Source organism: Cordyceps fumosorosea (assembly GCF_001636725.1).
Source record: "Cordyceps fumosorosea ARSEF 2679 chromosome Unknown scaffold_3, whole genome shotgun sequence".
Lineage (NCBI taxonomy): Eukaryota > Fungi > Ascomycota > Sordariomycetes > Hypocreales > Cordycipitaceae > Cordyceps > Cordyceps fumosorosea.
The window spans coordinates 1305208-1331992 of NW_017387303.1; the positions used below are offsets into that span (position 1 = coordinate 1305208).

General features: G+C 54.0%; 9 protein-coding genes across 9 annotated transcripts; 5 read left to right on the plus strand and 4 right to left on the minus strand.

Annotated features, from left to right (window-relative positions):
• Positions 1–575: 575 nt before the first annotated feature.
• On the minus strand, positions 576–3821 carry ISF_02100 (DDHD domain protein; the record flags this gene model as incomplete). The annotated part of the gene is made up of 1 exon (XM_018845707.1): positions 576–3821. The coding sequence occupies one exon, from the start codon at positions 3819–3821 to the stop codon at positions 576–578; it is 3246 nt and encodes a 1081-aa protein (XP_018707430.1).
• A 773-nt stretch (positions 3822–4594) lies between these two features.
• ISF_02101 (RNA polymerase II transcriptional coactivator) lies at positions 4595–5152 on the plus strand (the record flags this gene model as incomplete). Its single annotated transcript, XM_018845708.1, has 3 exons — positions 4595–4741; positions 4798–4902; positions 4952–5152. 3 exons carry the CDS (start codon positions 4595–4597, stop codon positions 5150–5152), a joined length of 453 nt encoding a protein of 150 aa, XP_018707431.1.
• A 1845-nt stretch (positions 5153–6997) lies between these two features.
• Positions 6998–8425, plus strand: ISF_02102 (2-oxoglutarate-dependent ethylene/succinate-forming enzyme; the record flags this gene model as incomplete). Its single annotated transcript, XM_018845709.1, has 4 exons — positions 6998–7560; positions 7623–7729; positions 7786–7917; positions 8004–8425. 4 exons carry the CDS (start codon positions 6998–7000, stop codon positions 8423–8425), a joined length of 1224 nt encoding a protein of 407 aa, XP_018707432.1.
• A 1917-nt stretch (positions 8426–10342) lies between these two features.
• Positions 10343–13891, plus strand: ISF_02103 (3-hydroxy-3-methylglutaryl-coenzyme A reductase; the record flags this gene model as incomplete). Its single annotated transcript, XM_018845710.1, has 1 exon — positions 10343–13891. The coding sequence occupies one exon, from the start codon at positions 10343–10345 to the stop codon at positions 13889–13891; it is 3549 nt and encodes a 1182-aa protein (XP_018707433.1).
• Positions 13892–14102: 211 nt separating this feature from the next.
• ISF_02104 (Isochorismatase-like protein) lies at positions 14103–14887 on the minus strand (the record flags this gene model as incomplete). Its single annotated transcript, XM_018845711.1, has 2 exons — positions 14103–14765; positions 14828–14887. 2 exons carry the CDS (start codon positions 14885–14887, stop codon positions 14103–14105), a joined length of 723 nt encoding a protein of 240 aa, XP_018707434.1.
• Positions 14888–15889: 1002 nt separating this feature from the next.
• Positions 15890–16132, minus strand: ISF_02105 (hypothetical protein; the record flags this gene model as incomplete). The annotated part of the gene is made up of 1 exon (XM_018845712.1): positions 15890–16132. One exon carries the CDS (start codon positions 16130–16132, stop codon positions 15890–15892), a length of 243 nt encoding a protein of 80 aa, XP_018707435.1.
• Positions 16133–18413: 2281 nt separating this feature from the next.
• Positions 18414–19385, plus strand: ISF_02106 (hypothetical protein; the record flags this gene model as incomplete). Its single annotated transcript, XM_018845713.1, has 1 exon — positions 18414–19385. The coding sequence occupies one exon, from the start codon at positions 18414–18416 to the stop codon at positions 19383–19385; it is 972 nt and encodes a 323-aa protein (XP_018707436.1).
• A 1251-nt stretch (positions 19386–20636) lies between these two features.
• On the minus strand, positions 20637–22871 carry ISF_02107 (Zinc finger, RING/FYVE/PHD-type; the record flags this gene model as incomplete). Its single annotated transcript, XM_018845714.1, has 2 exons — positions 20637–22658; positions 22725–22871. The coding sequence occupies 2 exons, from the start codon at positions 22869–22871 to the stop codon at positions 20637–20639; spliced, it is 2169 nt and encodes a 722-aa protein (XP_018707437.1).
• Positions 22872–24742: 1871 nt separating this feature from the next.
• On the plus strand, positions 24743–25777 carry ISF_02108 (phosphate transport protein MIR1; the record flags this gene model as incomplete). Its single annotated transcript, XM_018845715.1, has 2 exons — positions 24743–24838; positions 24926–25777. The coding sequence occupies 2 exons, from the start codon at positions 24743–24745 to the stop codon at positions 25775–25777; spliced, it is 948 nt and encodes a 315-aa protein (XP_018707438.1).
• Between the last annotated feature and the right edge of the window lie 1008 nt (positions 25778–26785).

The following is a 26785-nucleotide window of genomic DNA, read 5'->3' on the forward strand; positions in this document are numbered from 1 at the left end:
CCGACGCTGACGGGGGTTATCCAAAGTGTAGAGATAAGCGGACAAGATTAAGGTGGATGTGTATTGATCATGTGTGCTTCACTATCATGCGACTCTTGTGCAAGAAGAGGGCATATGAAAAAAAAAGCTTTTGATTAGTATTAAGTAAAAAGGCAAGAGAGATAACATGCCCAATACAAGGGTACGCGTCGGCAGGCATCAACAGTGTTCTCGTTGAGGCCCAGCCTGCCATCATATCTATGCCAAGTAGTCGTCCCATGATATTGCATCGCTTCAAGGATGCCCCATGCGCCGTAGAGCTCATCCGCAATATAAGGCCGTAATTCGTACGGGGCCTGATTAGGTGACCACTCTCGTATCCCGCCGGTTCGGCTGAGCAGAGCAAGCTCGCCCTTCGCAAAATCCGGCAAATGCAGAAAATAAACAAAATGATACATGTATGTCATCGCTAGTTCGTTTCGCCGTCGTTCGCAAGCAACACTAGGAATAGTGCTGGGGACAAAGGCGTGTCGTCACCAAGGTTCCAGCGTTGTCTTGTCCCTCGCCATGTGCACCACGTGCCTGCTGATTTTGTTTCAGTGAGTGAGTACTTTCACAGCCTGCAGAATAAGGCCGAAAATGAGGCCCCGCGCAACTTCCTCGATTTGGAGGCAGTCAAATACACGACCCAGCGCTTCCCCCGTGGCAGCCTGACCCATGACACCCATCAGGGCTGCCGGCACTCCGCTCTGGATCAACAGCTTGCGCGCCTTGGCGGCCAATTGCTCCTTCTCTTCGTTCGTCAGCTCCGCCGGCCAGGCAGCACGCTCTTCCTCCGTGGGCATGCTGTTTTCCCGCACTTTGCGCAGCTGTTCTGCGATGCCAGCATCCGCGGTATACGCGTCGAGCACAGAAGACTGGATGAGAGTCTGCACAGTAAGCAGAGACGGGTTTCCAGGCCGAAGTAGGAACGATTTCGCAGCCGTGAGTAAGGTACGGCGAATGTTCCACGCCGAGGAAAGAGTGTACATCTCATTGATCACAGCAAAGATCAACTCCACAGCAACTCTCGTTTCGCCCTCGCTAAGTTTCGAGTGAGCCTTAATCGGTCGGACAGCCGACTTCTTCCCATTTGTTGCGGAGCCTTGCGTGGATCCTATCGAGGGCTGAGACATATGTCCAATAGAGTGGGTTTTGCTATGAACAATCTCGTTTACCGCGACCATCTCGCCATTCAAATGTGATTCGTAGTCGTCGGTCATCTCATCCGGTGGAGGCGGCAGCTTAACGTACTCCAAGCTGATGGACGACGGAGACCGCAGCGGCGGCGCCAAGCTTGAGGCCCTACTATGTTCTCTGCTTGGTCGAGCGCTAATGGAGGCAGATGCTGTAGAATCCAGGCGCTCAGAACGCCCCACGCGAGTCATATCTGCCTCGTTGTCACTCTGGAACTGAAGGCTTGGACGACGTTCCATCATGGGCATCTTGCCAGGTTGGGTAGAGACAACAGAAGACCGCTGGCTATCTATACTGGCACGTTCCGATCTCGCAGGTGATGTTTTGAGTGTGTCTGTTCTGACTGGTGTTGAGAGCGAAAGGCGCTTACTTGGCGTCAGATCAATAGATTGACTTGGAGCCTTCTTGCCAATGCCAGGAAAGTTTCCAAAGACGCCAGTAACGCCATCGACCAGTGTCTTTCCACCCTCCATAGCACCCTTCGGCGCAATCGAAAGAACATCGAGCATGTTTTTGCCCACAGATTCCCAGGCAAATGTCTTGCTGTTGCCATGCGTATGGCCCTGCGACTTTTCAAGGAATCTTTTCATGCCTTCGCTCTCGGCGAGAGATTGATACCAGCAGGCATCACGCAAATAGCGTTCCAGCTCGCCACGTAGCGATTCTCTGCTATGAATTTTCCAGCTCGGTAGCTCCTTGTGTAGCTCGGTAAAAGCAGTAGCACCAGATACCGTCGCGATTCGTCGAAGAATTTCATGCAGTGTCTCAAAGTCAGAATATCTTCTCACGATCATCCATCCAGTGTGTCCAGCCGAAGACGGTTCAACTTGAATCAAGTAGTCCCAGTTTGGTTTACTTCGAATCTTGGCAGTGTCGCCAGTCGCGTCGTCGTGAAGCGTAAAAGAAGCATTATGGAGGGTCAACGGAGCCTTCTTGGGCGCGTTTTCCTCCTGTTGTTCAGGTTCTGCTGCGGGTACAATCTGGTCAAAATTGGTGAAGGGCTGACTGTCTCTGCGTTCAGGCTTTGGTGATGAAGAATTCTGACTTGATGTGTCAATAGTCGAGCGCGGAGTCACAGGGGTAAAGGCTGGCTCGCTTGCGCCATCAATAGAAGTTCCAAACGGGGAAGAGCGACCTTGAGCAAGTGGAGGTGTCGAATCCTCTGCTCCCGGTCCAACTTTGCGGTTGGAGGTGGCCTCGTCAGTGGAAAACGGATCGATGCTTTGTTTGGATGGAGTTCCCGAATCATTGGCAATCGATCGCCTACCATCCTCAGCGTCTTCCATCATCCCGCTCATGCGCTTCATCTCTTCAATTGCCACTTCGACTTCTTCGTCAGCTTTGCTAAGCCGCTTCCTGTGCACTTGAACTTCCTTTCTCCTACCGCGCTCAAACTCTCCGGAAGAGCGACTTGCAGGTTTGGCAATGCCTATGTTTCCAACGTTCCCATCAATATCTGCAAAAATATTATTGGCAGTATCTCGGCCCCGTTGCATACCCACGTCGATCGCCTGGTTGATGTCCGGCTCTCCTGCCTCTAAAAGATACACAATCCAGCCATTGATCCACTCGGGCTTGCTGCACGTCTGCAGCAAGCTTTCCAAGACTGTGTTGGCGAGAACTTCTCTCAGAAGAGCACGAGCTGGGTCGCAGTTGTAAGCACTGGGTTCCATAAAAGAAAGCAGGTCATCCGCAACCATTTTGAATTTGGCGGCTTGCTGCTTTTGGTTCAGCAAGTTCGCCAGCCGTGAATCCGTATTTGAGGCAAGATATGTATAAACAGCATCGACAGCAGTCATTTTTGACTCGGCTGGCACATCGGCGAAGGCTGCCGCGAGCTCTGACATGAAAGCGATAGCGATTGAGGAAGAATTGGTAAGGAGATCGAGAAAAGAGTCGGCGGGTCGTTTCCTAGCCATACGATTCGAGACGGCTAGGATGTATGATGTGAGTGTCTTGCGGCAAGCAAGAGGGAACGAGTGATCGGTCGGGATGATAGGGCTGTACCACCATTTGACGTAATCCTTTATTATTGTATCGACAAGGCCGCTCAAAGCCTCGCGGGTTTCCGGTCGGAAGTCGTCGAAGCCTTTGAAAATGAGTTGATCTCCCTTATCACTCTCGTTCTCCTCTTCAATGACCCTAGTAGTCTGGAGATCAATCCAAATGCGTTCCAGCGCATCAGGGCCTTTCTCGCCGCGGACGGTTCGAGCAATGTTTGGGTTGCGACCTTCCCAGACCACGAAGGCGGCGGCACCTCCCACCGCACCGATGACAAGCAAGCCAAATTGGCCAAGGATCGCATATGTGACACCTGCAAAGCCGACTGCAATGCCGGCTAGCGTCGTAGGGGATGCCTTCGCTAGGAAGTTCAGGCCTTTAGTCAATAAGACAGACTCCTCTTTGCTACTCGATTGCGCAGGCACAGGAATGTCGTCCATTGTCTGCTTCGTTATCGCTTCGGCGGCGGCATCTTGCTTTTCGGCTTGCGACAGAAGAAGTTCATTCTCGCCAGCTTGTGCGACGCTGGTGTCGGGGGCAGTTGGCTTTGCGCCATCGCGAGGAGGGGCTTCGAGACCCTGCGCAGGCTCGGCAGCGTCGGCCATTGAAGTACGTCACCACGTCGTCTTACGGCTTGCGGTTCTGGATCTGGAAGAAATATTCAAGGCGTGATGAGTTGATGGCATGTCAAGCATGAATGAGTATTGTCGCTGTTGGCGAGGACGGGCTGAGACGATTAGTTGCAATGGGGTTGACTAGAAACATACCACAGACATCCCTTGCCAAAGTTCGGAGCTGCCAGCTGCGTAATCCCAATTTAGATTGCTTGAACTGGGGCGAACCTTCAGGGGGTGAACAGTGGAGGTGCTGCCAAACAGTGCCAATCAACGTTTCGATCGCGCCCCCCTGACACTAGCCTTGCGCCAAGTTATCTGTCTTCTGGCCCATTTAAAGCGGCCTTGCTGGAGAAAATGCAAGAAAGCGCGGGCGATGTCAAGGCGGATGAAAAGTTGATGATTTCTATCTCATTTTGCTGTAGTGACAATGACCTAAGATCGGGTTCACTTCAGTCGCGGATTAAACCTATCCGTTTGTCTGCCGGCCCGGCAGAAGAACTGCCAGCTGGCAAACTGTACAGTCACGTGCGCAGGCGTCGTCGTTGCGTTTGTCCAGGCGGCCCCGTCAGTTGCAGCGCGTTTGTCAGGCAGCCAGCGCGTCTCAACGCCGCATCGCCAACGGCTCACTTCCCAGTTCTCACACATCATCACCTCATCCCAGGAATCAGGAATTGTCTGGTCCAAAGAAACTTACTTCGAATCGGTTTTAACTGGTCTTTCCTAACTCCTCCCTTTGCAATCTTTTACGCCGGTCAGCAGGCATGGGAAACAAAAGACGCGCCAGTGTGGCCGAGCCCTCCGACGGCAGCGACGCTGAGGTGACACGCAAGGTGTCCAAGAAGAATAAGACTAGCGGAAGCGTCATCTCGCCGGCCGGAAAAGATGATGATGGTAACCCCTTCTGGGAGGTAAGTCTTTCTACCTATAGTGATGACTGCTTCCAGGAGTTAATGTTTTGTCAAAGCTTTCCAACAAGCGCCGAGTGGGAGTTTCTCAGTACCAAAACAGGGTGATGATTAACATCCGGGAGTATTACGACAAGGATGGGAAGGCCCTTCCTGGCAAGAAAGTAAGCGAGCTGTCTATCGACCTACCGTATTCAGGGCTAACGCGTTTAGGGTATCTCGTTGTTGCTGGACCAGTACCTTGCGCTTGTCAAACTTGTGCCTTCCATCAACGGAAAGCTCCGCGAAATGGGCCAGGTCGTTGACACGGCAGATAATGCGGGGGAAGATACCACTGCTACTGCGAAAAAGTCCAAAAAGGAAAGGTCGGACAAGGCAAACATTGAAGCCACGAGTGACGAAGACGAGACCTAGCGAGCCTCGGCTGAAGTGCCCGAAGGTGATTTGCCCAAGCCCTCTGAGGAGGGAAAACGCAGCAAGAAGGCCAAAAAGCGTTCCAAGAAGGAATCGAAGAGGGAAAAGCATACCTAATCTTCTGCAGAAGAACGTCTCCCTAGGCATGGCGGCGCAAGCGAAGGCACTGGCCTCGCAGAGGAAAACTTTTCGTTTTTCGTCAATTTGCTTACTAATGATTGTTGTACGAGGTCGAGAATTGTACATCTATGTGGAAGGAACTTTCTTTAGTCTCACGAGGTGAGTAAAAATGGGCATTCGACGCCTGGACTCTTAATGCCCATCAGCACGAGCTTAGCAAACAATGTGAGACCTTGCACTGTTGTGTCCTTTTTTTGGTGGAGGGTGATGTGTGCAAAACACCATCTGCAAAGAATGCATATCTGCCATCCGAGAATACTCGGTTCGATGGCCAATACTTGCGACCGATGTGAAGCTCGTCGTGACACGCCTCGGCGCGGACGCCAGCTCCGGCAGCATGAATCTGGGCCGGTCCTTTGATACCGGCGCCCAACAGCCAGGTTTCAGCCAGACTTACACAGCAGAAACGGCCAAGCCTTTCAAGCAAAGTCGGCGGCAGAGGATCGTCCCCAATAACTGAATTTACCACGCCCTTTGGTAGGGCTCAAGCCAGTGGCGCACTTGTGTTGCATCTGTCGTGGCAAACGATTGGATGTACAACGCGCCGAGAATGCCAGAGGGGATCGTTTGACGAAGAAACTTAGACAATCAAAATGTGGCGTCTGGGTGCAACACCTTTTGTTTTCTTTTTCAGTACACGCGGAAAGTCCAGAATACCATCTTAATTTACGATTGCCACGGCATGCGGAATACAGCCATGCCGACGACACCCACTTACATACATACATAGGAGCCAATGTAGACAAGGCAACGATCCGGGCACAAGATCGAGAGTTAACCTATCTTACCTCCTCCTAGTCCGTAGCCACTTTACCCATCATCCTAATTGCATAACACAGATTAATATGATAGTTCGTAAAAAGCGGACCACAAAGGTTTTCGGACGTCTTGTGTCAATTCAGAGCCTCGCTTCGGGGTCCAAGCCAACGTCCTTGTCCAAGACACATCCCTTGTTGTACAAAAATATCAAGGGTCCTATTCTCGCAATACATACCAGCATTTGATACATCCGAGAATAGAGGAGTTCTTGGTTTTAACGGCGTATTCTGTTCTCTGGGCTTGCGTCACCACGGCTCAATTTCTCTCTGAGGCTTACGGTCCGGGACGGGAGCCTCTACGCTCAACTCGCCTTCCGCAACAGCACCAGCGGCGCAGCTTCTGTACGATTCTCTTCTCTTGGAAGGGGGGGACGGTATCACGGTATTTGAACGAGCGGGTGCACAAATCAGGGTAAGTAGGCCCTTCTATTCATCTGCACCCAGGATGTTTTGTCTGTATCACTTGGTCAAGTGATTGATGGGTTGAACAGCCTGCGATCTCGATGGCATGCATATCATGCCAACCATCTTGAACAAAATGAAGAGTCCTTAGCTTCGGATGAATTGACCTCCGTGGTAACTTCCGTGGTCACCTGCCGGGAGGAAGGTTGCCGCTGGCGAGAAGCTATTTGAAGGCCAAGCTTGCCCGTCCCCCGTCAATGAAAACAAGACTGAACATCCCTCTTCTTACACTAAACAAATACGAATTTCTGGTCAAATACCTACTCCTTTTTGTTCATTCACTTATATAATGCGATCACTTCTCGCAAGTGCAGCTAGTCTCTGCGGCTGCAGTGGCAGTATCCCATCCGCGGCAAGTCTCTTGTTCAGCACGCGGCGCAGCACCATGGTTGGTGCCAGCACGATGCCTCCGGGGTTTACCGCAACCGTTGGTCGGCTGGACACATTTTGCTTGCCTGACAAGATCACGGGTTCGGCCTATGACCTGTCACTAGCACGTGCCATGATTCAGGCATGGCGGCGAGACGGCATCTTCCAGATCGCCATGTCAGCGCAGCAACAGCGCATCTACAAGAACGCCAACGCCGCCAGCAGGCGTTTCTTCCAACGAAAGAGTGCTGAGAAGCAGCTATGTGTCAACGACAAGAGCTACGCAGGTTACATCGCGTCGGGCGAAGAGATTACGCACGGCGTGGCCGATTACTCGGAGATTTTCACAGTGACCAAAGACCTACTGGAGGATGACCCCAGGGTCGCTGGGAAGTGGCCGTGCCATGGACCGTGCCCATGGCCAGACGAGGACATGAAGTTGAACATGACGGCATATACGGAAGATCTCTCACGCAGTGGCGACCAGCTGATCGAGATGATTGAGCTGGGTCTCCACGTTCCACGGAGGTCTCTAAAGAGGTATACCGAGGACGGCTGGCACCACATGCGAGTACTGAGGTATGAGTGTGGCGATTTCAACGAGAAGAAAAAACTGGAATGGTATCTAACAGATGACGCAGGTTTCCACACATGGACCGAACCAACGGCAAGGGAAAGAAAGGGCGTGGCATTGGCTCTCATACAGATTACGGTCTGTTGGTCATGGCTGCGCAAGATGACGTTGGCGGTATGTATAACCGGAAAATAGATGCAAAAAGGCCAGGATTTGCTCATTTTTGACAGGTCTCTTCGTACGGCCACCATGCCAGGGCGAACACCACGCCAATTGGGAGAAGAGTGCAGCCGGGCTGCGGGAGGACGAATCTGGTTGGGTGTACGTGCCGCCAGTCCCAGGCGTCTTCACCGTCTTTCCTGGTACGTAAACAGGGTCCAAAACTTCTCTGCTCGGGGAAGGCGAGGCAAACATGGAGGGTGGACGGCAATGCTGACGGGTGGTACAGGTGACATGATGCAGTACATGACAGGCAGCTACCTCAAGTCGACGCCTCACAAGGTCGGCCTCAACACCAGGGAGCGCTTCGCATTCGCCTATTTCCACGAGCCGAACTTTACGTCCGTCATCAAGCCCCTGCCCGGGTACGACGGTGCTGCCGAGGCGGGCGACGGCGGAAGCGAGAGCATTCATTACGGGACGCACTTCACCAACATGTGCCTGCGCAACTACCCGGATCGCATCACAACCAAGAAGCTGCTGGGGGAAGACAGGTGCAAAATGCTCGCCCTGCCGCAGCTGCGGCGGGAAGTGGCCCCGTCGGGCCCGTCGAGTGCCGGCGGCGGTGGTTGCGCCGGAGGTGAGGCGATGATGCGCGACTGTGGTGGCGGTGGCTACCCGGTACCGAGCGTCGAGATCCCGAGCGCATGACACATGGGGAAGCGGGGTGATGAGACGAAAATAGCGCGCAATATCCGAGGAACAAGGGACCCCTGATGCTTGGCTTTCTTTCCCTTTGTTCTTTTTTCTTTTTTCTTTTTGTCTATGTTTACATGTCTTTTCTAGAGTCTGATTGGGAAAGGGGCTGCACGGTTGTTGGGTCAAGCACGGGTTGGCGCGGGCGAATCATGGGGAAATCCTCAAGCATTGGCGAAGTGGCGCGGCGAAGGGAAAGCCCGAAAGAAATCGAAAAAAAAAAAAAAAAATCAACGGGGTAAGATGGTGTGAGAGATTGTATGTCCTGGTATTCAAGGTAGATTGTGGGTGCTCGGTCAGTTGGTATATAAGTAGGAACAACTATGATGAATGACAATACGCATGCACATCCCGATCGGATGGATCTACTGTTCATCATTGATAAAAAACCTGCATAAATTTTGATGCTTGGCTCGTCTTGAAACGAGGCATGACAAACTTGATGCGACGCGACACAAAGCGAGGAAAAAAAATATGCGGCCGGCAAATGATGCGTATCAGTATGCGTATTCGCCAACAAGTCATGTAAGCCTTGCAGATTCTAGTTAAGGCAGCCACACCGCAAAGGCGAGGTACATAGGTACTTCGTACTGTGAACCCCTGTTGAATCGACCGCCTCTGCTTTTCTTGGTCTGTTCTTTTTTTTCTCGGCTTTGGATCGGTGGGGCAGTGATGGAAAGCCGGCGTCACTGCGAGATTGTGCATGTATTCGTATGCTCGGTGGTAGATGTGCTAGTGCAAGGCCAGAATAGCGCCCGCAAGGCTGGGGTCGGATAAACTTTGGGTAGCATGGCGCGTAGCGCACTTTTGCCTTTTTGGCCAAGACGCAGAGCGGGCTCGCATCACCAACACCCTGTATCAGTAAGAGGTACCTTGATAGGGGCGCACCCATTTTGTACCAGTCTGGCAGCTTTTTGCGGGATATGGCTATTGCATCCGTACCAGTCTTTTATATAGACTGGCTGTGAAATAAAATTATGTATGAGCATCATTGAACCTTCTGCTCTAGTCATTAACTTTTTCTAGTTATCTACCTCGGGTAATTAAGCTCTTTCTTCGTCACGGCCTCGAACTACCAAGTAAGTACCTCTCTTTGCCTGGCCTTTCCGGGGCCCGCAATTAAATCTTGCCAGGGGATCGTCCACTTCGACGGCTACTGGGGGCCTGCCAAACTCTCCAACTTGCCATCCTTTTTATTGTTTTCCCTTTTCCATACCGCCTCCAACACCAAGGATTTCTTCTTGTACCTTCTGTCCTTCACTTTTCGCCTTTCTACAGCTTCCCGGCTGCATTTTGCACCAATTTGTCGACTCCTTGCCCTGTAAGTATCTTCATCTCCGATCCCGCACCAGTCAACTTTTTTTTGTCGCCTCCCACGCTACTCCCTCACCCCCCAATTGGCGCGCGAGGTGCCTTAGTATTGTTCCTGATCAACCTACTGACAATGGCGACAAAAAAAAAGCCACAGGCCCAAAACCTCATTCAAGCCTCGCATTCAACTGCGCCGAGTGTACTTCCTAGTTGGGAATCGATAGATCACACCCCAGCGGTAGCCTGCATTGCAACGGCGTCTGACGCAACGCACCATCTGACCGAGCGATCCTATCTCAGGTAAGCCCGCACAACACCGAGCCAAGACCCTCGCCTTCTCTACCCGTGCGACCGTCACGATCTCTTCGCTTCTCCCTTCCTTTCAAATCCCTCGAAACATCCTATTACCCATCGACATGCCTCTCGCCCTTCCCAATGGACGGTCCTGCTCGCCAGCACATACTCACACCCCGCCTAGGACCCATCTCCGAAGCCCCGCGTCATCGCCCTCGCCAATGTCGTAAACCGAGTCGCCGAGTCACCTTTTCAGACACCGTCGAGATGAATTTTCTTCCCACGCGCTTTCGAGGCGAAACCACAGGCCCCGCCAAGGCCGCACCTCCGACATGGGCCGGCAAGACCATCACCCCGTTTCTGCAATTCCTCGGCCGACTCGCTGGCTCCCACCCCATCCACACCATTGTCCTCGTCGCCGTCGTCGCCAGCTTCTCCTACATTGGCCTCATCCAGGACAGCCTACTCGAGAGAACTGCCACCGTCAGCAAGGCAGACTGGTCCTCCCTGACCGAAGGCAGCCGCGATCTTTTCGCCGGCCCTGATACCTCCTGGCGATGGCAGAGCGTCGAGGCTGGCGCCCACAGCGCCAGCAACTCGGACCACCTCGCTCTCTTGACCCTCGTCTTCCCGGATACCCTCTCGGCCGATTCCATCGATGTTGCGCCTCTCGCCGAGGCCGTCCCGACCCCGCAGAACCTTTCCATAACCTCACTGCCCGTCACCGAGAACACCTTTACCACCTACACACAGGACAGCATCCTAGCCTATTCCCTCCCCTACACTCAGGCTCGTGAGTTCCTTACCGCAGCCCAAGAAATTCCCTCCGAGAATAGCGAGTCGGTCCTCACCCGCCATGGCCGCGAGAAAAAGATGTGGATCATGAAGGCCGCCAAGGTACACACCCGCAACACCTTTGTCGAGTGGGCTCGCAACGCCTGGACAGAATTTATCGATCTGCTCAAGAACGCCGAGACCCTCGATATCGTTATCATGGTTCTTGGCTATCTGTCCATGCACCTTACTTTCGTCTCTTTGTTCCTTTCTATGCGCCGCATGGGCTCAAACCTCTGGCTCGGCATGAGCACCCTCTTTGCCTCTGCCTTCGCCTTTGTCTTTGGTCTCGCCGTCACCACTAAGCTTGGTGTCCCCATCAGCGTCATCCTACTGTCCGAGGGCTTGCCTTTCCTTGTGGTCACTATTGGTTTCGAGAAGAACATTGTCCTCACTCGCGCCGTCCTGAACCACGCCATTGAGGCCCACCGCAAGCAGTCCCAGAACGGCAAGAGCAAGAGCAAGTCCCAAACCCAAGATGCCATCCAGACTGCCATCTATGCTGCAATCAAGGACAAGGGCTATGAGATCATCCGCGACTATGCTATCGAGATTGCCATTCTGGTACTTGGCGCTGCTTCCGGTGTCCAAGGTGGCCTTCAACAGTTTTGTTTTCTTGCCGCTTGGATTCTCTTCTTTGACTGCCTTCTGCTCTTCACCTTCTACACTGCGATCCTCAGCATCAAGCTTGAGATCAACCGCATCAAGCGTCATTTGGAAATGCGTCAGGCTCTCGAGGCAGATGGCGTCAGCCGCCGTGTTGCTGAAAATGTCGCCTCCAGCAATGACTGGCCCGACGGCGATGCCAAGACCTCCAAGGACAAGGCCCTGTTTGGCCGTGGCATGAAGAGCAGCAGCGTTCCCAAGTTCAAGGTTCTCATGATTTCTGGCTTTGTCTTCATCAACGTGGTCAACATCTGCACCATCCCTTTCCGCAGCGGCAGCTCGTTTGCTACTCTTCGCTCCTGGGCCGGTGGTCTTGGTGGTGTCGTTTCCACCCCTCCTGTGGACCCTTTCAAGGTTGCCGCCAACGGCCTGGATGTTGTTCTCGCGGCTGCCAGGTCTCGTGGCCAGGCTGTTCTCGTCTCCATCCTCACACCGATCAAGTATGAGCTTGAATATCCCTCTATCCACTACGCTCTTCCTGCTGCTGTCGCCGACGCTGCCGTCCACGGATCCGAGCGCAGTCAATTTGACAGCTATGGAATGGGTGGTCGTGTCGTTGGCAGCTTGCTCAAGAGCCTTGAGGACCCCATTCTGTCTAAGTGGATTATCGTTGCGCTTGCCTTCAGCGTTGGTCTCAACGGTTACCTGTACAACATTGCCCGCTGGGGTATTAACGAGCCCAGCATTTCCGAGACTTCTGAGCACCACATTGACCGCAAGGAGCTTGCCCGTGCCCAGCGCTTCAATGAAACTGAGCCCAGCACCATCCCTCTTGGTCAATACGTTGCTCCCACCCCCCAGCCTACCGAACCCGCAACGCCTGCCCTTACCGATGACGAGGGTGATAGTCTGGTCATGACCCGGTCAAAAACCACGCCCTCTACACCCTCAACCAACCGAAGCAACGCCGAACTCGACCAGATGCTTCTTGAGAAGCGTGTTCCCGAAATGACGGACGAAGAAGTCGTGTCAATGTCGATGCGCGGAAAGATCCCCGGTTATGCCCTTGAAAAGACTCTAGGTGACTTTACTCGTGCCGTCAAGGTCCGCCGTACTATCATTTCTCGCACCAAGGCTACATCCCACATCACCCACAGTCTAGATCGCTCTAAACTACCGTACCAAAATTACGATTGGGAGCGCGTCTTCGGTGCTTGTTGCGAAAATGTTGTCGGGTTTATGCCTCTTCCCGTTGGTGTTGCTGGCCCGCTTGTGATTGATGGTCAGAGCTACTTTATCCCCATGGCCACAACCGAGGGAGTCCTGGTCGCCAGTGCTAGCAGAGGCTGCAAGGCCATCAACTCTGGTGGCGGTGCTATTACTGTTCTGACTGGTGACGGCATGACTCGTGGCCCCTGTGTTAGCTTTGAGACTCTGGAGCGCGCTGGTGCCGCCAAGCTGTGGCTCGACTCGGAGGAGGGCCAGAGTGTGATGAAGAAGGCCTTCAACTCGACGAGTCGCTTCGCCCGTCTGCAGACTATGAAGACTGCTATGGCTGGCACTAACTTGTACATTCGCTTCCGCACAACCACCGGTGACGCCATGGGCATGAACATGATTTCCAAGGGCGTTGAGCACGCTCTCAACGTCATGTCCACTGAGGGTGGCTTTGACGACATGGTCATTGTTTCCGTCTCGGGCAACTACTGCTCGGACAAGAAGCCTGCTGCTATCAACTGGATCGAAGGCCGTGGCAAGAGCGTTGTCGCCGAGGCTATTATTCCTGGCGATGTTGTTAAGAGTGTTCTGAAGTGCGACGTTGAGACGCTTGTTGAGCTCAACATTAGCAAGAACCTCATTGGTTCTGCCATGGCTGGCGCCATGGGTGGTTTCAACGCCCACGCCGCCAACATTGTTGCCGCCATCTTCCTCGCTACCGGCCAGGACCCCGCCCAAGTGGTGGAAAGCTGCAACTGTATCACTGTCATGAAGAACCTCAAGGGCTCACTGCAAATCTCTGTTTCGATGCCTTCTCTAGAAGTCGGCACTCTTGGTGGTGGCACCATTCTCGAACCCCAGAGTGCCATGCTGGACCTTCTTGGCGTCCGCGGGTCGCATCCTACGAACCCGGGCGATAATGCCCGCCGCCTGGCCCGTATTATCGCCGCTTCGGTGCTTGCTGGTGAGCTGTCGCTGTGCAGCGCCCTGGCTGCTGGCCACTTGGTCCGCGCACACATGCAGCACAACCGCAGTGCTGCGCCCTCGAGGACGACGACTCCCGCACCCCCTGCTACACCTGTCTCACTGGCTATGACGAACGGACTGGAAAAGGCCAATGGAAAGAGTGCAGCGGCCCAGCAGCGATCTAAGCGGTAAAACAAGAAGCAAGCAGGAAAAAAAATAGTCATGATACCAAGATAAGAGATTGGATTGGGCGATTTTCATTAGTTTGGAAGGGAACACATTTTGTTACCTCGAAACATTAGATGGTGTGCACTCGTTTTATGTCGTGCACGGTGCTACTTGCTCGTTTCGGTTCCATAGAGCTCTGCATTATTAGGCATATGCTTTATTAATATCCATTTTATTATTGTTCTATACCCTTGTCTATTGCAGTGGCAGTCTCTGCATTTTGTATTTGCGACGAGAGTGCCCGGACCTTGTCGACAGCTGGCGACGCGGAGTTGACCACGTCGACGCCCTGGCCCCTGAGGGCCTCGACAACCTCGTCCCATTTATCCGGGAACACGGCTCTTGTCGCGTCGCCGAGGACTACAGTGCGGAAGCCGAGCTGCGCGGCATGCTCGGCCGTCGCGCGGACGCAGTAGTCGAACGTCAGCCCGACCACGTACACGTCCGTCACCGCCTCGCCGCGCAGCAAGTCCTTCAGCCCACTATCCGACTCCCCAAAGGGGTCGCAGAAGGCCGAGTACATCTCCCTATCCGCGCGGCGCCCCTTGTCCACCACGCGGACGCCTTCAGGCACGGGATCCAGGACCAGCTGCGCGCCGGGGGTGCCGGCGACGCAGTGCGGCGGCCACAGCGTGGTGGTGTAGGAGGCGCCGGTGGTCGGGTGGGTGATGGTGTGGGAGGAGGTGAAGGGGGCGGCGCCGGGGTGCTGCCGGGCAAAGGAGACGTGGTCGGCGGGGTGGAAGTCGCGCGTGGCGATCTTGACGGGGAAGGGCAGGGCGAGGAGGGCGTCGACGATGGGGAGGATGGCGCGGGCGTCGGGGACGGCGAGGGAGCCGGACTAGAGGGAGGAGAGAAGTCTCAGTTTAGGTGCGGGGCGATATGGGTTGGGGAAGGGCGCACGGGGGGGCAAAAGTCCTCTTGCAGGTCGACGATGATGAGCGCGGGGTGGAATGCGGACATGATGGTGTTGCTGGCGCAAAATCTGACAATGTGTCAGTGGTAGGTAAGTAGGTAGGTAGGTAGGACAAAGGATGACGACAAGGGGACAGGGCGGACAACTTACTTGGGTGGAGTGTGGTAACTAGTTGGTTGGAGTGTGGTAACTAGTTGGTTGGAGTGTGGTAACTAGTTGGTTGGTTGCTCGCGGAATGAAAGCCGCCCGCCCCCGCCCCCCCCCCGGCTTGTTGGTTATCGTCTTTATTATGATAACTGCTGCACCACTGGACGGTAAAAAAGCTCGCTCTTGTTAAATGAAGCGGTCGGAGACTTTAATGGTATGCGATGAGCGCCGCCGACTTGCAAAGACGGGCATACCGGCCGAGGCGCGCCTGGATTCAGCCAGCCTTACATGGGCCGTGGCATACAATGTAAGCATAGTGATGCCATGTCGCCGGGGCGACAAATAATAGAAGATGCGACGCAAAAAAAAAAGCGAATACACGCTGTCATTTTCTAAATTTAACAGTCTCTTTGTGAAGGCGGCGGTGACAGAAATAGGGCCTAGAACATGGCCTGCACCCCTCCGTTTACACCGACTATAATAATAATTCTGTTTGTCTGTTTGTCTTTTTGTTTGTTTGTCTTCGATTATACCCTGGCAAAGCTGCCTCTTCGTCGCAGTTTCCATTTCGCCGAACGGTGAAGTTTGCAGCTCGTCGTCGAAATGGGCCCTAGAAAAAAGAGCCAGCGCATGCATGCATGGGCGACAAGCAACAGTTGACGATGAGCCATTCGGTCACCCTCCTTCTCTAACGGAACAGAAAAAGCATAAAGAGACCGGGTTGAGACGTTGTATCCTCATAACCACTCCCCTCACCTTCACTCATCACTTCTCTTCACAACCACCTTTGCTACTTGCCAGGGTTCATCTTCGATAAGCCCCCTTCCTCACCACTACAACGGCAACCTCTTTCTTTTTGAAGAAGGAACAAAAAAACAACACAGCTCCCCCCAACCGCATTCTTATTTCGCGTCGCGATGCCTACTCTCGTCGGATCCATGCTCCTCCTGCTTGTCGCTGCGGCGGCCGGCGTGAGCGCCGCCCCGTCGTCCGGCGGCTGCAATGAGGGTGATTACAAGTGTGCTCGCTACACCAGTACCAATGAGCAGGGGTTGGTGCAGCATACCAACCTGATCCTGGTCTGCGGTGCTGGAGGGGTCTGGCAGACGAGCGCCCAATGTGGTGGCGGTCGAGACTGCTGCCATCAGAGCGCCGACAACAGACCTTTCTGTTACTGCTAAAAAAGGGGCGCCCTATGAGACTTTGAACTGGCATCTTGGGGCAAGATTGAAAAAATAACTTGTTGGAATTGGAATGGAGCGTTGAACTGAGTAGGGTTGGAGTGGCTGGCTGGCTGGTTCGTTGGTCTTGTCACGGTTGCATTGCGATAGGCGGAATTGGAGCCGCTTGGGCTGTCAGGACTCAGACAGGGTCGTCGGGTTCAGTGTCTCGTTGTCAACTCAGCTGTCGGATAACTACAAGGAAGCGAGCTTTTGGTTTTGGAGAGATAGTGTACTCAATCAACGCCTTCGACTTACTTTGAAAGCCGTCCATACCAGGGCGCGCCCGTTCCACGCAATGTAAGCATAGTCATGTCAACTGTTATTTACAGTAAAACGCTCGGGACACGAACGCGTATCAGAAATATAGTGATATAGCTAAGATGCCAGCGACGGGCGCAGGCGATGGGATTGCTTGTAGTATTTCTCTCTAGATTCCATCAAGGTTGCCGTCGACAAGCCACAGCTTTAGGCTGAGCCCGACAGCTCTCGCTACCTGCCCCCGTGGTCTTTTTTTTGTGCAGCAAAAAGTGTGACGAGAATGCAATCTTCTTTCTTGTCTAAGAAATTCTCTCTTGACATATGGCTTTTACCTGCTTCTGTTGCAGTTAACCTGCTCGTCTTTGCGCAGGCCTTGGCAAAAAGCGAGAGCGCGCGAGTAACATACTCGAGTCCATGAGTCGTTACAGAGCTATCAAGACACCCTCCTTCCCCGGAGGGACGGAGGCGTATAAAGAGGCCAGAGTTTGCGATTGAGACAGATCCATGTAGAAGTTGAGCGCCACAAGGGGCGGCTGGCGGCTGGTGCCGCCTGTCAGGTCCCATCCAGGCCAGGCTGTCTGTACATGCTAAACGAGGTAGCAAAGGGGAGCAAGAGACAGACAAAAACAAGAAAAAAACAAGCGTGGGTGCTCTAAGAGACTTTTGGCGGGCATTTTGGAGCAAAGAGGAAAATCTTGCTGCCTCCTCCTTAGCTATGGAAACGGCATAGCACAGGTGGGCGACGCGCTCTCGGCCATTGGGTTATGGTATGGGGGCCATCAAGGACGGTGCGGTAAATTAAGCGGGAGGCAAAGTATACAGAAATGACAAGAAAACAAGAGCAATTCTAATTACCAATGGGACGTCATGTCGCGTGCCTTTTTTCTTGTAGCCGCGGCTGGGCGGCGCCGGGTGGAGGCCGGGCCGGCTGGGTCCCCGGACGGGAGCCCAATCTGTGCCAAGAAGTGTGTAAGTCATAAGTTAAATGTAGGAAGAATTGGATATCATAAGGCTGATGAGAGTGAATAGAGGAGGGGAGGTGGACTTTCTGATGGAGGTTAAGATTGCGCGATGAATACAAATGTGAGAATACCAAGCGTGAGAGTACAAGACAAGTGCGAAGTGACGGGCGGTACTCCATCGTGCCACCAACCGTCCAGCTTCGCCGGGCTGTTTTAGCGCTCTTCTTTAAAAGCCAGTGCGAGTGCTTTGGTCAGATACTGAATATTAAGAGCCGGTAGTCGTTCTTGTGTTTTACGGCACTCGCCCAACCAACGCTCTATGAACCTCCCTTGTCATCAAGTCGGAATCTCGCTGCTGGTCCCAACTCTCAGCCAAGCAACCTGCTGAACAAAGTTTCAAGTCGGTGGAAGAACGCAAACTTAGCTTCAGACTGAGGGCATACCAATCGAAACCCCAAAGCTTGACTAGTTCTAGTTGTCTATTAGTCGAAGACGACCAACAACGCCAATGGCTAGCTTACACCACATCCTGAACCAAACACAGCCAGTAAACTTCTCTGAAAAACCACGAACCTTGTTCAAAATGCCCTTCTCAGGCCCAAGAAAATACTGCTCCAATATTTTATGAGGTTGACAGCACATAAACCTGCCTTCTCCCACCTCCCACAACCTTCGCCCACCCTACTCAATCAAGAACCAACACGACCAACAGCATACAACACAGCCCAACGTCATCTTTGCTCCCTTCCCAAAGGTCAAGCACAACCTCATCTGCCATTTGCCGAGCTTCCAGCTCTGAACTTGTCAGCTTGAATAAATATTCACCCGCGGAGAAGCCCACTCTTCTTCAACGCCCGCTACATCCCTCGATGCTCAGGCGCATTAAACGGAGCGTGTTCATTTGCCGCAGACGTTCCAAGCACCCCAGTGTCCCGCGATCCATGATCAACTGGACTGCCTCTCGAGCCAGAAGAATCCTCAGAATGCAGCAAAAGGAGAAAGAGCAGGACTGTGACACCGCCGCTGCTGCTGCTGCGGCGTCCGCGTCCAGCAGCGGCGAGGCGTCCGCGTCGTCCTCCACCTCAACGTCTGCCTCAACCCCAAGCTCATCCTCATCCTCATCATCGACCTCCTCTCCCTCGGACACGGAGAACCCTCCCTCTCTGCCCCGCATTCCCTTTCTCCAGCTCTCCATCGAGCCCACCCGCATCACCCCTCGCAGCTGCCTCCGCGTCCGCACCCTCCGCAAAACCCCTCCCCCTCCCCCGCGCTCCTCCCCACGCGTGACCAAGCACGCCCACTTCCCCAGCGACGAGTCCACCGGCATCTGCCTCCAAACCGGCGCCCGCCTGCCCTTCCGCCCACGCACCGACGCCCTCCAGGACGCCTTCGCCGACCGCAGCCGCGTCCTCCGCATCATCCGCCACGAGCGCCTCCAAGCGCGCGCCTCTTCCTCCTCCTCCTCCTCCTCCACCACCACCGACGAGGACGATGACCAACCGTGGGGCCGCGCGCCCGACCGGGACCCCGAGGAGGAGGACCTCGACCCGCGCGTCCCCGCGGAGCTCGACCTGCTCGGCTGCTGCAAGCAGGCGGACGTCTACTGCCGTGTGCTCACCCGCCGGGCGATCGCGGGGGGCGCGCTCGATTTTGCGCTGTACGTGACGCGCGCGGCGGCGTCGCTGCGCGCGCTGGAGGAGACGGCGCGGGCGCACGCGGACTGTGCCAGGGTGGGCAGCTACGAGGGGGAGGAGCGCAGGCACGCGCACGCCGGGCCGCACGCGAAGACGACGCTGCCGGAGAGCATGTACGCCGACTTTGCGGGCGCCATGTCGGGGCAGAGGGCGCGCCCGGCGCCGGCGGTGGCGGCGCCGCGGCTGCCGGCGGTGGTGGTCACGTCGGCGGAGGGCGAGGTCCGGGAGGTGTCTGCTGGTTCTTCCCCCAAGTCTGAGTGAGACAGCATCATTTTTCAAAGACCTACATAAGTCACTCTGGGTATGGGGACTAGGGGGCGCATAAAGTGAATGCCCACCAACCGGGGAAAAAAAGAAAAGAAACCGAAGTTTACGAAACGAACGAATTTTAGCATGGAGTTTATTAACTGGAGGATTATTCCCCCCTTGTTCCCAAAGAGAACCAAAATTACAAAAGTGTCACGATACAGGTCATATGCTTTTGAAGGTAGGTGCTCGCTTCTATAGGTCTTAAGCTTTTGTGTAGACTGACACACAACCAGAAAACTTACCCGAAATCACAAAATTTAAAAGGGAAAGGGAAAAAAAACTAAAAGTATTAGGAGAGAAGAAAGAGCTGCCTAGTTCCTGTGGCGTTAGGAGAAAAGCTTGTTTGGAGGAAGACATTCGGGCTACTTGGGCTCTGGATTAACTTGTCACGAATTGTTTATTTTCATTCATGTATTTCACAACTTCAATAGCAATTTACTGTTTTACAAAACAGGACCTTACTGCCTGACAGTGAGTAAAAGAAGTCTTTTGAACAGAATCTTGTTGCTCTCTTTGGCCTCAGTACACTACGCTGACAAGATAGCTACGCCAGGCAGCCAGTTGCCATCCCCAATGCCTAGCGGGGAGCTTCACAGCTGAAAAGAACACTTAGTCAAGTATATGCCGTGGAAAGCAGACGTAGAATATTTTCCACAATTCAATTTAAAAATGGATAAAGATAATGGCCTGTTCTAGCAGCAAAGTGACCACCGGCGCTGTTTAATGTGCCGTAAGCCAGAAAACGCTACGTAGAGAGATGATACGTTGCTCTGAGCAGTATTTGGCACTATATTTCAAGGAACCACGGTATTGCAGTGTACTGAAAGGACTGGAACTAGTCCTCAATGGCTGTGTTGTCCCGCAGTAGGGCTCGTCACGTCGAGCAGCAGGTAACCCGATGGTCAACAACCTTACCAAATATCATCATGTGGGGGCACGCGTGAGTATCGATGTCGGCTCCGAAAGTACTGCAGTCGCTAGGTGGCGGAGCTGACGCCAGCGGAAGTGGTCCCTGCTTTGTCCACGGGCCGGCCGGGGCGCTTCGACTGCAAAGCAAAGACACACTTACACACAAACGCTAGTTGGTGATACGTGAAGATGCACAAAACAAGTCCGTTCATCATTCTTTGATATTCCCTTCCTTTACCGGCCAGAGACCAACCCAGGATAGAAGCAAAAAAAGGAAAGGGGGAAGGGGACAACCTACCATGAATCTTCACCCTCTTCTGTTTCTACAAAGGGGCAGTGTAATGTATCGTGTGACACGTGGCAGCGAGAGCAGATGGCTACCAAGCACTTGGGGCAGTTGAACTCAAACTCGGTCGCGGGCTTGGCCCCTTCGGCCAGCGGCTTAACGCGGTAAACTTGCTCGCAGGTGCTCCCGGGACAGTGGCGGTAGCAATCTGAGTTGGAGCTGAGATACGTCGTAAACATGCGCTCAAAGATGCGCTCCAACGCCGACGACGATACATTTTCCTGAATGGCGGCAAGGGTTAGTAGCTCCTTGCACTTGCCGCCATTACCGTAGCAGCGGACAGCTGGTGTACGCGCGGGCGTGCCTGCGCACGAGAGGCACATGGCTTCAAAGCAGGTGACACAGTAGAGATGCCGGCATCGCGTGTAGACGGAGTCCTCGGCCATGTGCCCGCAGAGCGTGCAAATTTCCGGGTCGACGCCCACCCCTGGATGTTGCTGTTGCTGCTGCTGCTTGGAGCGGGTGCTCCAAAGCATCTGCGCGACCTGGAGGTCTACATCGCTGCCGCTGACGATCAGGCGCCGCGGCTGCGAAGCAACATCTAGTGCAACCTTGTCCTCGCCGACTACATTGCGAATGTGCTGGTAGCCACCTCCTAGGAGCCAAGGGACCGCATCAGCATCTGCTGGATCCATACCGATGGAAAATTCGAGGCGCGGATCCTGACTGCACACCTTGGCAATATCAGCCCGTGCGGTACCGAACATTTCACGGGGACCGAGCATGCGCAGAGTGCGCTGCTGTTTGTCGATCAGGATCAGGATCCCATGTTTCTTCTCCAGGCTGCGCAGTTCGTTATACGCCCAGGCATTGGTGGCGATGGACGCTGCCCACAGAGCCCCGCCGTCCTCGGTGAGCAACTCGCCCGCGACGATGCTTGCAAATTCCGCGTGGGCGCTCACTACCTTGTCGTGGAGCTGGCCTTCAAACTTGACTCTGCAAAAGTTGCTGCCCTTGCGCGGGGGCGAGATGGTAGTATAAACAAAATCCTTTTTCCAAGAACCATAGAGGGCTTCTATGTCCTGCGATGCTGCCTCGTAGACCCGCTCCGAGATCTGGGTGCGAATGGTTGAGACCTGTTGCACAGTAAGCTTGCCCTGAGGGAAAAAGGGGAGAGGTGTATTATCGAGCTTCTTGACGGCTTCTGTGGCATGATCCACGTCCACAAACCGAACAGTCAGCTTGGATCGGCGACTAAAGGTATCGCTTGCGGTGGTGACAGTAGGATCCAGCGGCCCGATCAGTGACAGCTTCTTGACAATCTGGTCCACTGACGCTTCCAAAGGACTGTTGTAAGACAGCGAGCTCAAATTGATATCGTGTTCATTTGCAGGTCGGCACCTCACGTCGATTTCTTCTGAAATGTCCCTTCGGCTGGCGGATGCAGGCACATTGTCAATTTTCAGTTCCCACATGGAATCGGCCAGCCCATCACTGGGCTGCGAGAAGGGTTTGGGGCGGGTTGGTCGGACCCGGCTTTGAAAAATCCGATAGTCTCCGCGCGCAAAGCCATTGTAGACTTTCCATGCCGTATCTTCAGAGGCATAGTTGATCGTGATGCTGCGAATTGGCTTGTGCCACGAGCAACTAACCTTGTTTCTGGTGATAGCATCAAACCGTGCCGCCCTATTATGGTACGGGACCACGCGCTCTGCGTTCAATTCGCACGTCTCGTCTTCTGCCATGATATCAACAACCTGCTGAGCAAAAGCCGGGTCATCCATGGTAATATCTGCCACGTCGCCTTGGCTGCCGCTGGGCAAGGGGTTGATATTCGCCTCCAGAACTTGAAAACCGAGCTGGTGAAATATTCCTGCAATATTAGATCCAAGGGAACCTTTTGGCAAGCGGGAGAGTCGGACAGCTGAGGAATCCCAGGGCATGGCAACGTATGCAACGGTAGCTCCGGGACCGAAGTTGACGAAGACGCCTCGGAGGTGGCGAACCCATGCTTCTTCGGGGATACCAGTCTTTTTAGGGGTTAGCAGAGCCGTAATCGGTAGTGTTACAATGCCAGTTGCGCAATAGCTAAATACCTCTTCTTGGACAGCGGGTTTCTCGGTGGCTTCGGCGTGCCACTGAGCTGGGTACGAGTTGTTTCTCGACCAATTGGCTGGGCCAGCTTGTGAATAATCGCCAGGCCAAAAGAAGTTGGGCAAAATTGGGCGAGCACGTATGGACATCATGGCAAAGCCGACCCGCCCAAGGCCCTCTGTCAGTTGGGCATGAAGGAAGTTGCAGCTAGTCCCCCGGGTGCAGTTGCCCTGCCCTCGTTTGTAGTAGACGCACTCGATGGTATTGGGAAAGAATTGCGGATCCATTTTCAGTGAGGGTATCTGTGATGGATTTCGTATGTCGTCGTCTCCGAGTCTATCGGGGTGCTGGGAAGGAACATTGTATTATATAGCACGTCGAGGAGTTTCGGGAGGACAAGAGTGTGGACAGAACCAGCCTCATTCTGGCCGGGCAGGACAGGTGGGCGGCGACTCACTCGGTTTTGTGTGCGAGTATGGTCAGGATGAGAAAGAAAAAAAAATGAATGTGCGGCCCGAAGAAAGGGAGGCAGAAGCGCATTCGGTGAGGCCATGTGAAACGTCGAAAAGCTTGGGTTGGTGCAACGCGAGGCAAGGGTCGGTCGGTGCGGCAGATGTGCTGCATGGCAGTATATCACGATCCCACTGGGGCGGTTAGCTGGTGGGACGCTGCGTAGCACAGCACGGTATTGTGATGATCGTGGGCGGTGAGATGGCGTGGGAATGAAGATAGTGAGGCAGACGGGTCGCACTGTGATGCGGGTGCGGACGAAAGCAGTGTAGCGAAACGGTGCGCACGCTGTACGGGGGCGGCGATATTGGAGGAGTCTCAGAGAAGTGGAATGATGTGCAAGGTCGGCGGCCATTGTGTATTGTTTATTGTGCGTTGTGTTTTGTGTACTGTGAGGATTCTGAGGATTGTGCCACGTTCAGTGTGGAGGTGCAGCTTGGCGGGCAGTAATAAGAGGCCCGTGAGATGTGAGATGTGCGCGTGGGGCTGTTGGCCACGACAGAAACGAGGCGGCAGTGGTTACAAAACGGTGATTCACATGCTGCTGCTGCCTTGTTGGTTTCCGAAACAGAAAAATTGAGCATGGGAGAAAAAAGAGAAAAAAAATCAGGGTCGTTGGGCCAATATCAGCAGGTAGTCGGCCGTGATATTTAATTCCGAGGCAGCACAGCCCGATCGTCCATCTGCCGCCTCCATAAAATGCAGATATAATTAACCTATGCAAGAAAACAAAACAAAAATGTATTCTAGAAGCAACTCCTCGTGCTACATTGAATTTGCCCCATCACGGTACGAGATCGCTTTCACTTCAATTCCGCATCGCGGTGCAGCATGATGGTACAGAACGACATACTCCGCGGCCTTGGAGCCAATTTCCGCGGCCTTGGTGGGTTTGCTGGCTCGGCGCGTCCGATTCCAGGGCATTATACGGGAATTGCAAGCCTTTCAGAGGCAAGGTCCGCTGCAATAGAGTCAATTTGTGACCACACGGCGAATGCGTTTGAAGAGCGAACTGGCTTGAGAATAATGAATTCTAGATTGAAAAAAATAATAATTGCATCTCATAATTAGACGGTAGACAAGCATCTTATAATTACCTAAACGATAGAAAATCCCACATCGCTATCCCACCCTTCAATTTGGGCCAGATCGTGCCAAGCGGGCCCCCCGGTTCTTGGCTCCTTCCGGCATCGTCGGAACGACGTCATCATCGCTAACCCTCAGCTCAGAGCAATCACACAATTCCCCTGCTTATCTGTGGCTTGCCAGACTAGCCAGCTGGCCCTGAGTTATCTTTTTTTTTTTTGCGCCTTCCCTGGCCTCCATTGAAATAGTTGACCGCACCCAGCATCTACACTTTTGACCCTCATCGTCCTTCCTCAATTGACGCGTGAATCCGTGCTGTCGGTCTTCTTGTCCCTCTCCGCCGCCCTCCCACATCATATCCCGCCTCCGAGCTTCAATTCATCCTTCCTCGAACCCGCGTCGAAATAACGCATCTCTTCTCGCCATGGCCGCCAAGCTGGACAAGACGCCCGACTTTACCCTCCCCGATTACGTCAAGTTCTTCAGCGCCGGTGCCCTGGCCGCGACACTCACCCATGGCGTGCGTCCCTCCCTCCCTCCTCCTCGCAGTCAATCAACCGATTGGCGCCATCATACACTACCCAGCTGCTAACCCTCCTCCGCGCAGGCCGCCACCCCCATCGACGTCGTCAAGACGCGCATCCAAGTCGACGACGCCCTCAAGGGCTACAACATGATCCGCGCTGGCCGCACCATCGTCGCCAAGGAGGGCGCGTCCGCGCTCCTCACTGGCTTCGGCCCCACCGCCGTCGGCTACCTCGTCCAGGGCGGCGGCAAGTTCGCCGGCTACGAGTTCTTCAAGAAGTCCTTCATCGACCTCGCCGGCGGTCCCGACGCTGCCGTGCCCCGCCGCACCGCCATCTACCTCGGCGCCTCCGCCTCCGCCGAGTTCTTCGCCGACATCCTCCTCTGCCCGCTCGAGGCCACCCGCATCCGCCTCGTCTCCCAGCGCGGCTACGCCTCCGGCCTCACCTCCGGCTTCGCCCGCATGGCCCGCGAGGAGGGTTTCCGCGGCTTCTACTCCGGCTTCGTGCCCCTCCTCTTCAAGCAGGTGCCCTACGCGGTCGGCCAGTTCACGGTCCACGAGGCGGTCAACGAGGTCATCTACCGGGCTATAGGTTCCGAGCGCAAGGCGAAGCTCACGCAGCTGCAGAACACGGGCATCGAGCTGACGTCGGGCATCGCGGCGGGCGTGGCGGCGGCGGTGCTCTCGCACCCGGCGGACACCCTGCTCTCGGCGATCAACAAGGGCGCGGGCGATCCGAAGCAGGGTGCGACGAGCCGCATGTTCCAGCTAGCGCGCGAGTTTGGCCCTGTGCGGCTGCTGACCAGCGGCCTGGCGCCCCGTGTCGTCATGACCTGCGGCCTGGTCTCGGGCCAGTTCGTCATTTACGCCCAGTGCAAGGCGCTCACCGGCGCGCCGCCCGGCATCGAGATCCACAAGGAAGCGTCTCTATAATTTCTCACATACTACAGAGTCTTGTTTTGTCATTTATGCCTGGGCGTTTTATGCGTTGGATGGACTGAGGAGGGAACACGTTACTTTCTTGGGGTAGTGAATCTGGGTTGCTAGTGCATGACAGTCAAGAAGATTTGCATTAGAGCTAAAACGAAATTTTCATTTCATAGACTAAAGCACAATATTTCTTTTGGATCATCGATTGAGTTCTTAAAACGCCGCAATTAGTGATTCTTGTTATCCTTGCGAGTTGACTGCAGCAACCGTAAGGCAACATCGCTGCCTATCTAGGCAACGTCTGAGTCGCGAGGGCTGCCTGCTCAACCAAGATGTTGTAATCAACGAGACGAGAATAAAACATTGTACACTGCTCTGAGAATCTAACGGTTCCTGTAGGCTGTATCTTCCACTCAGTATTTGTTGCTAGCATATTTGTACCAGGCCTTAACTAACCACGGCCTACCCAGGCACTGAGACAACCGCATCTCTCGGCATCAAAGTTCAAAAAAAAAAGTTCTTCCCGATGTTACACAATGGAGAATGAAACGAGACGCCGTAACAGATAATATGGCAAGATGTCCGCCCACAAAGCCTTTGTTCTAGCTCATTTAGTCCGACTGGCTTTGCTGACGATACCTCGCATCGGTTGACAATGCAGCTCTGCTTGCTCCCTATCCAGTGGCCAGCCACAGGGAAACATCTTTCGGAAAGATATTGACAAAGCAACAAAAGAAAATAAACACTAGGTGTACCTAAACCGACAATCGCGAGTATCAGATGCAGTGACGCCGTTCCACCAGCGACACTGTGTTGTTGCCGCAGTCCGACTTTGGCCCAACAGTAGCACCATTGAGCCTCAGTCGTCTCACTTGTACGTTCGAAGATGCAAGTCGTGATTCGGTTAGTTAATTTTGCGTAAAAATGTTGGTACTTCATGGATACGATGTTTTGCAGCATATTCGGTACATGGAAATACCCCGCGCCTCATTTGGGTGGCACACAGGCCTC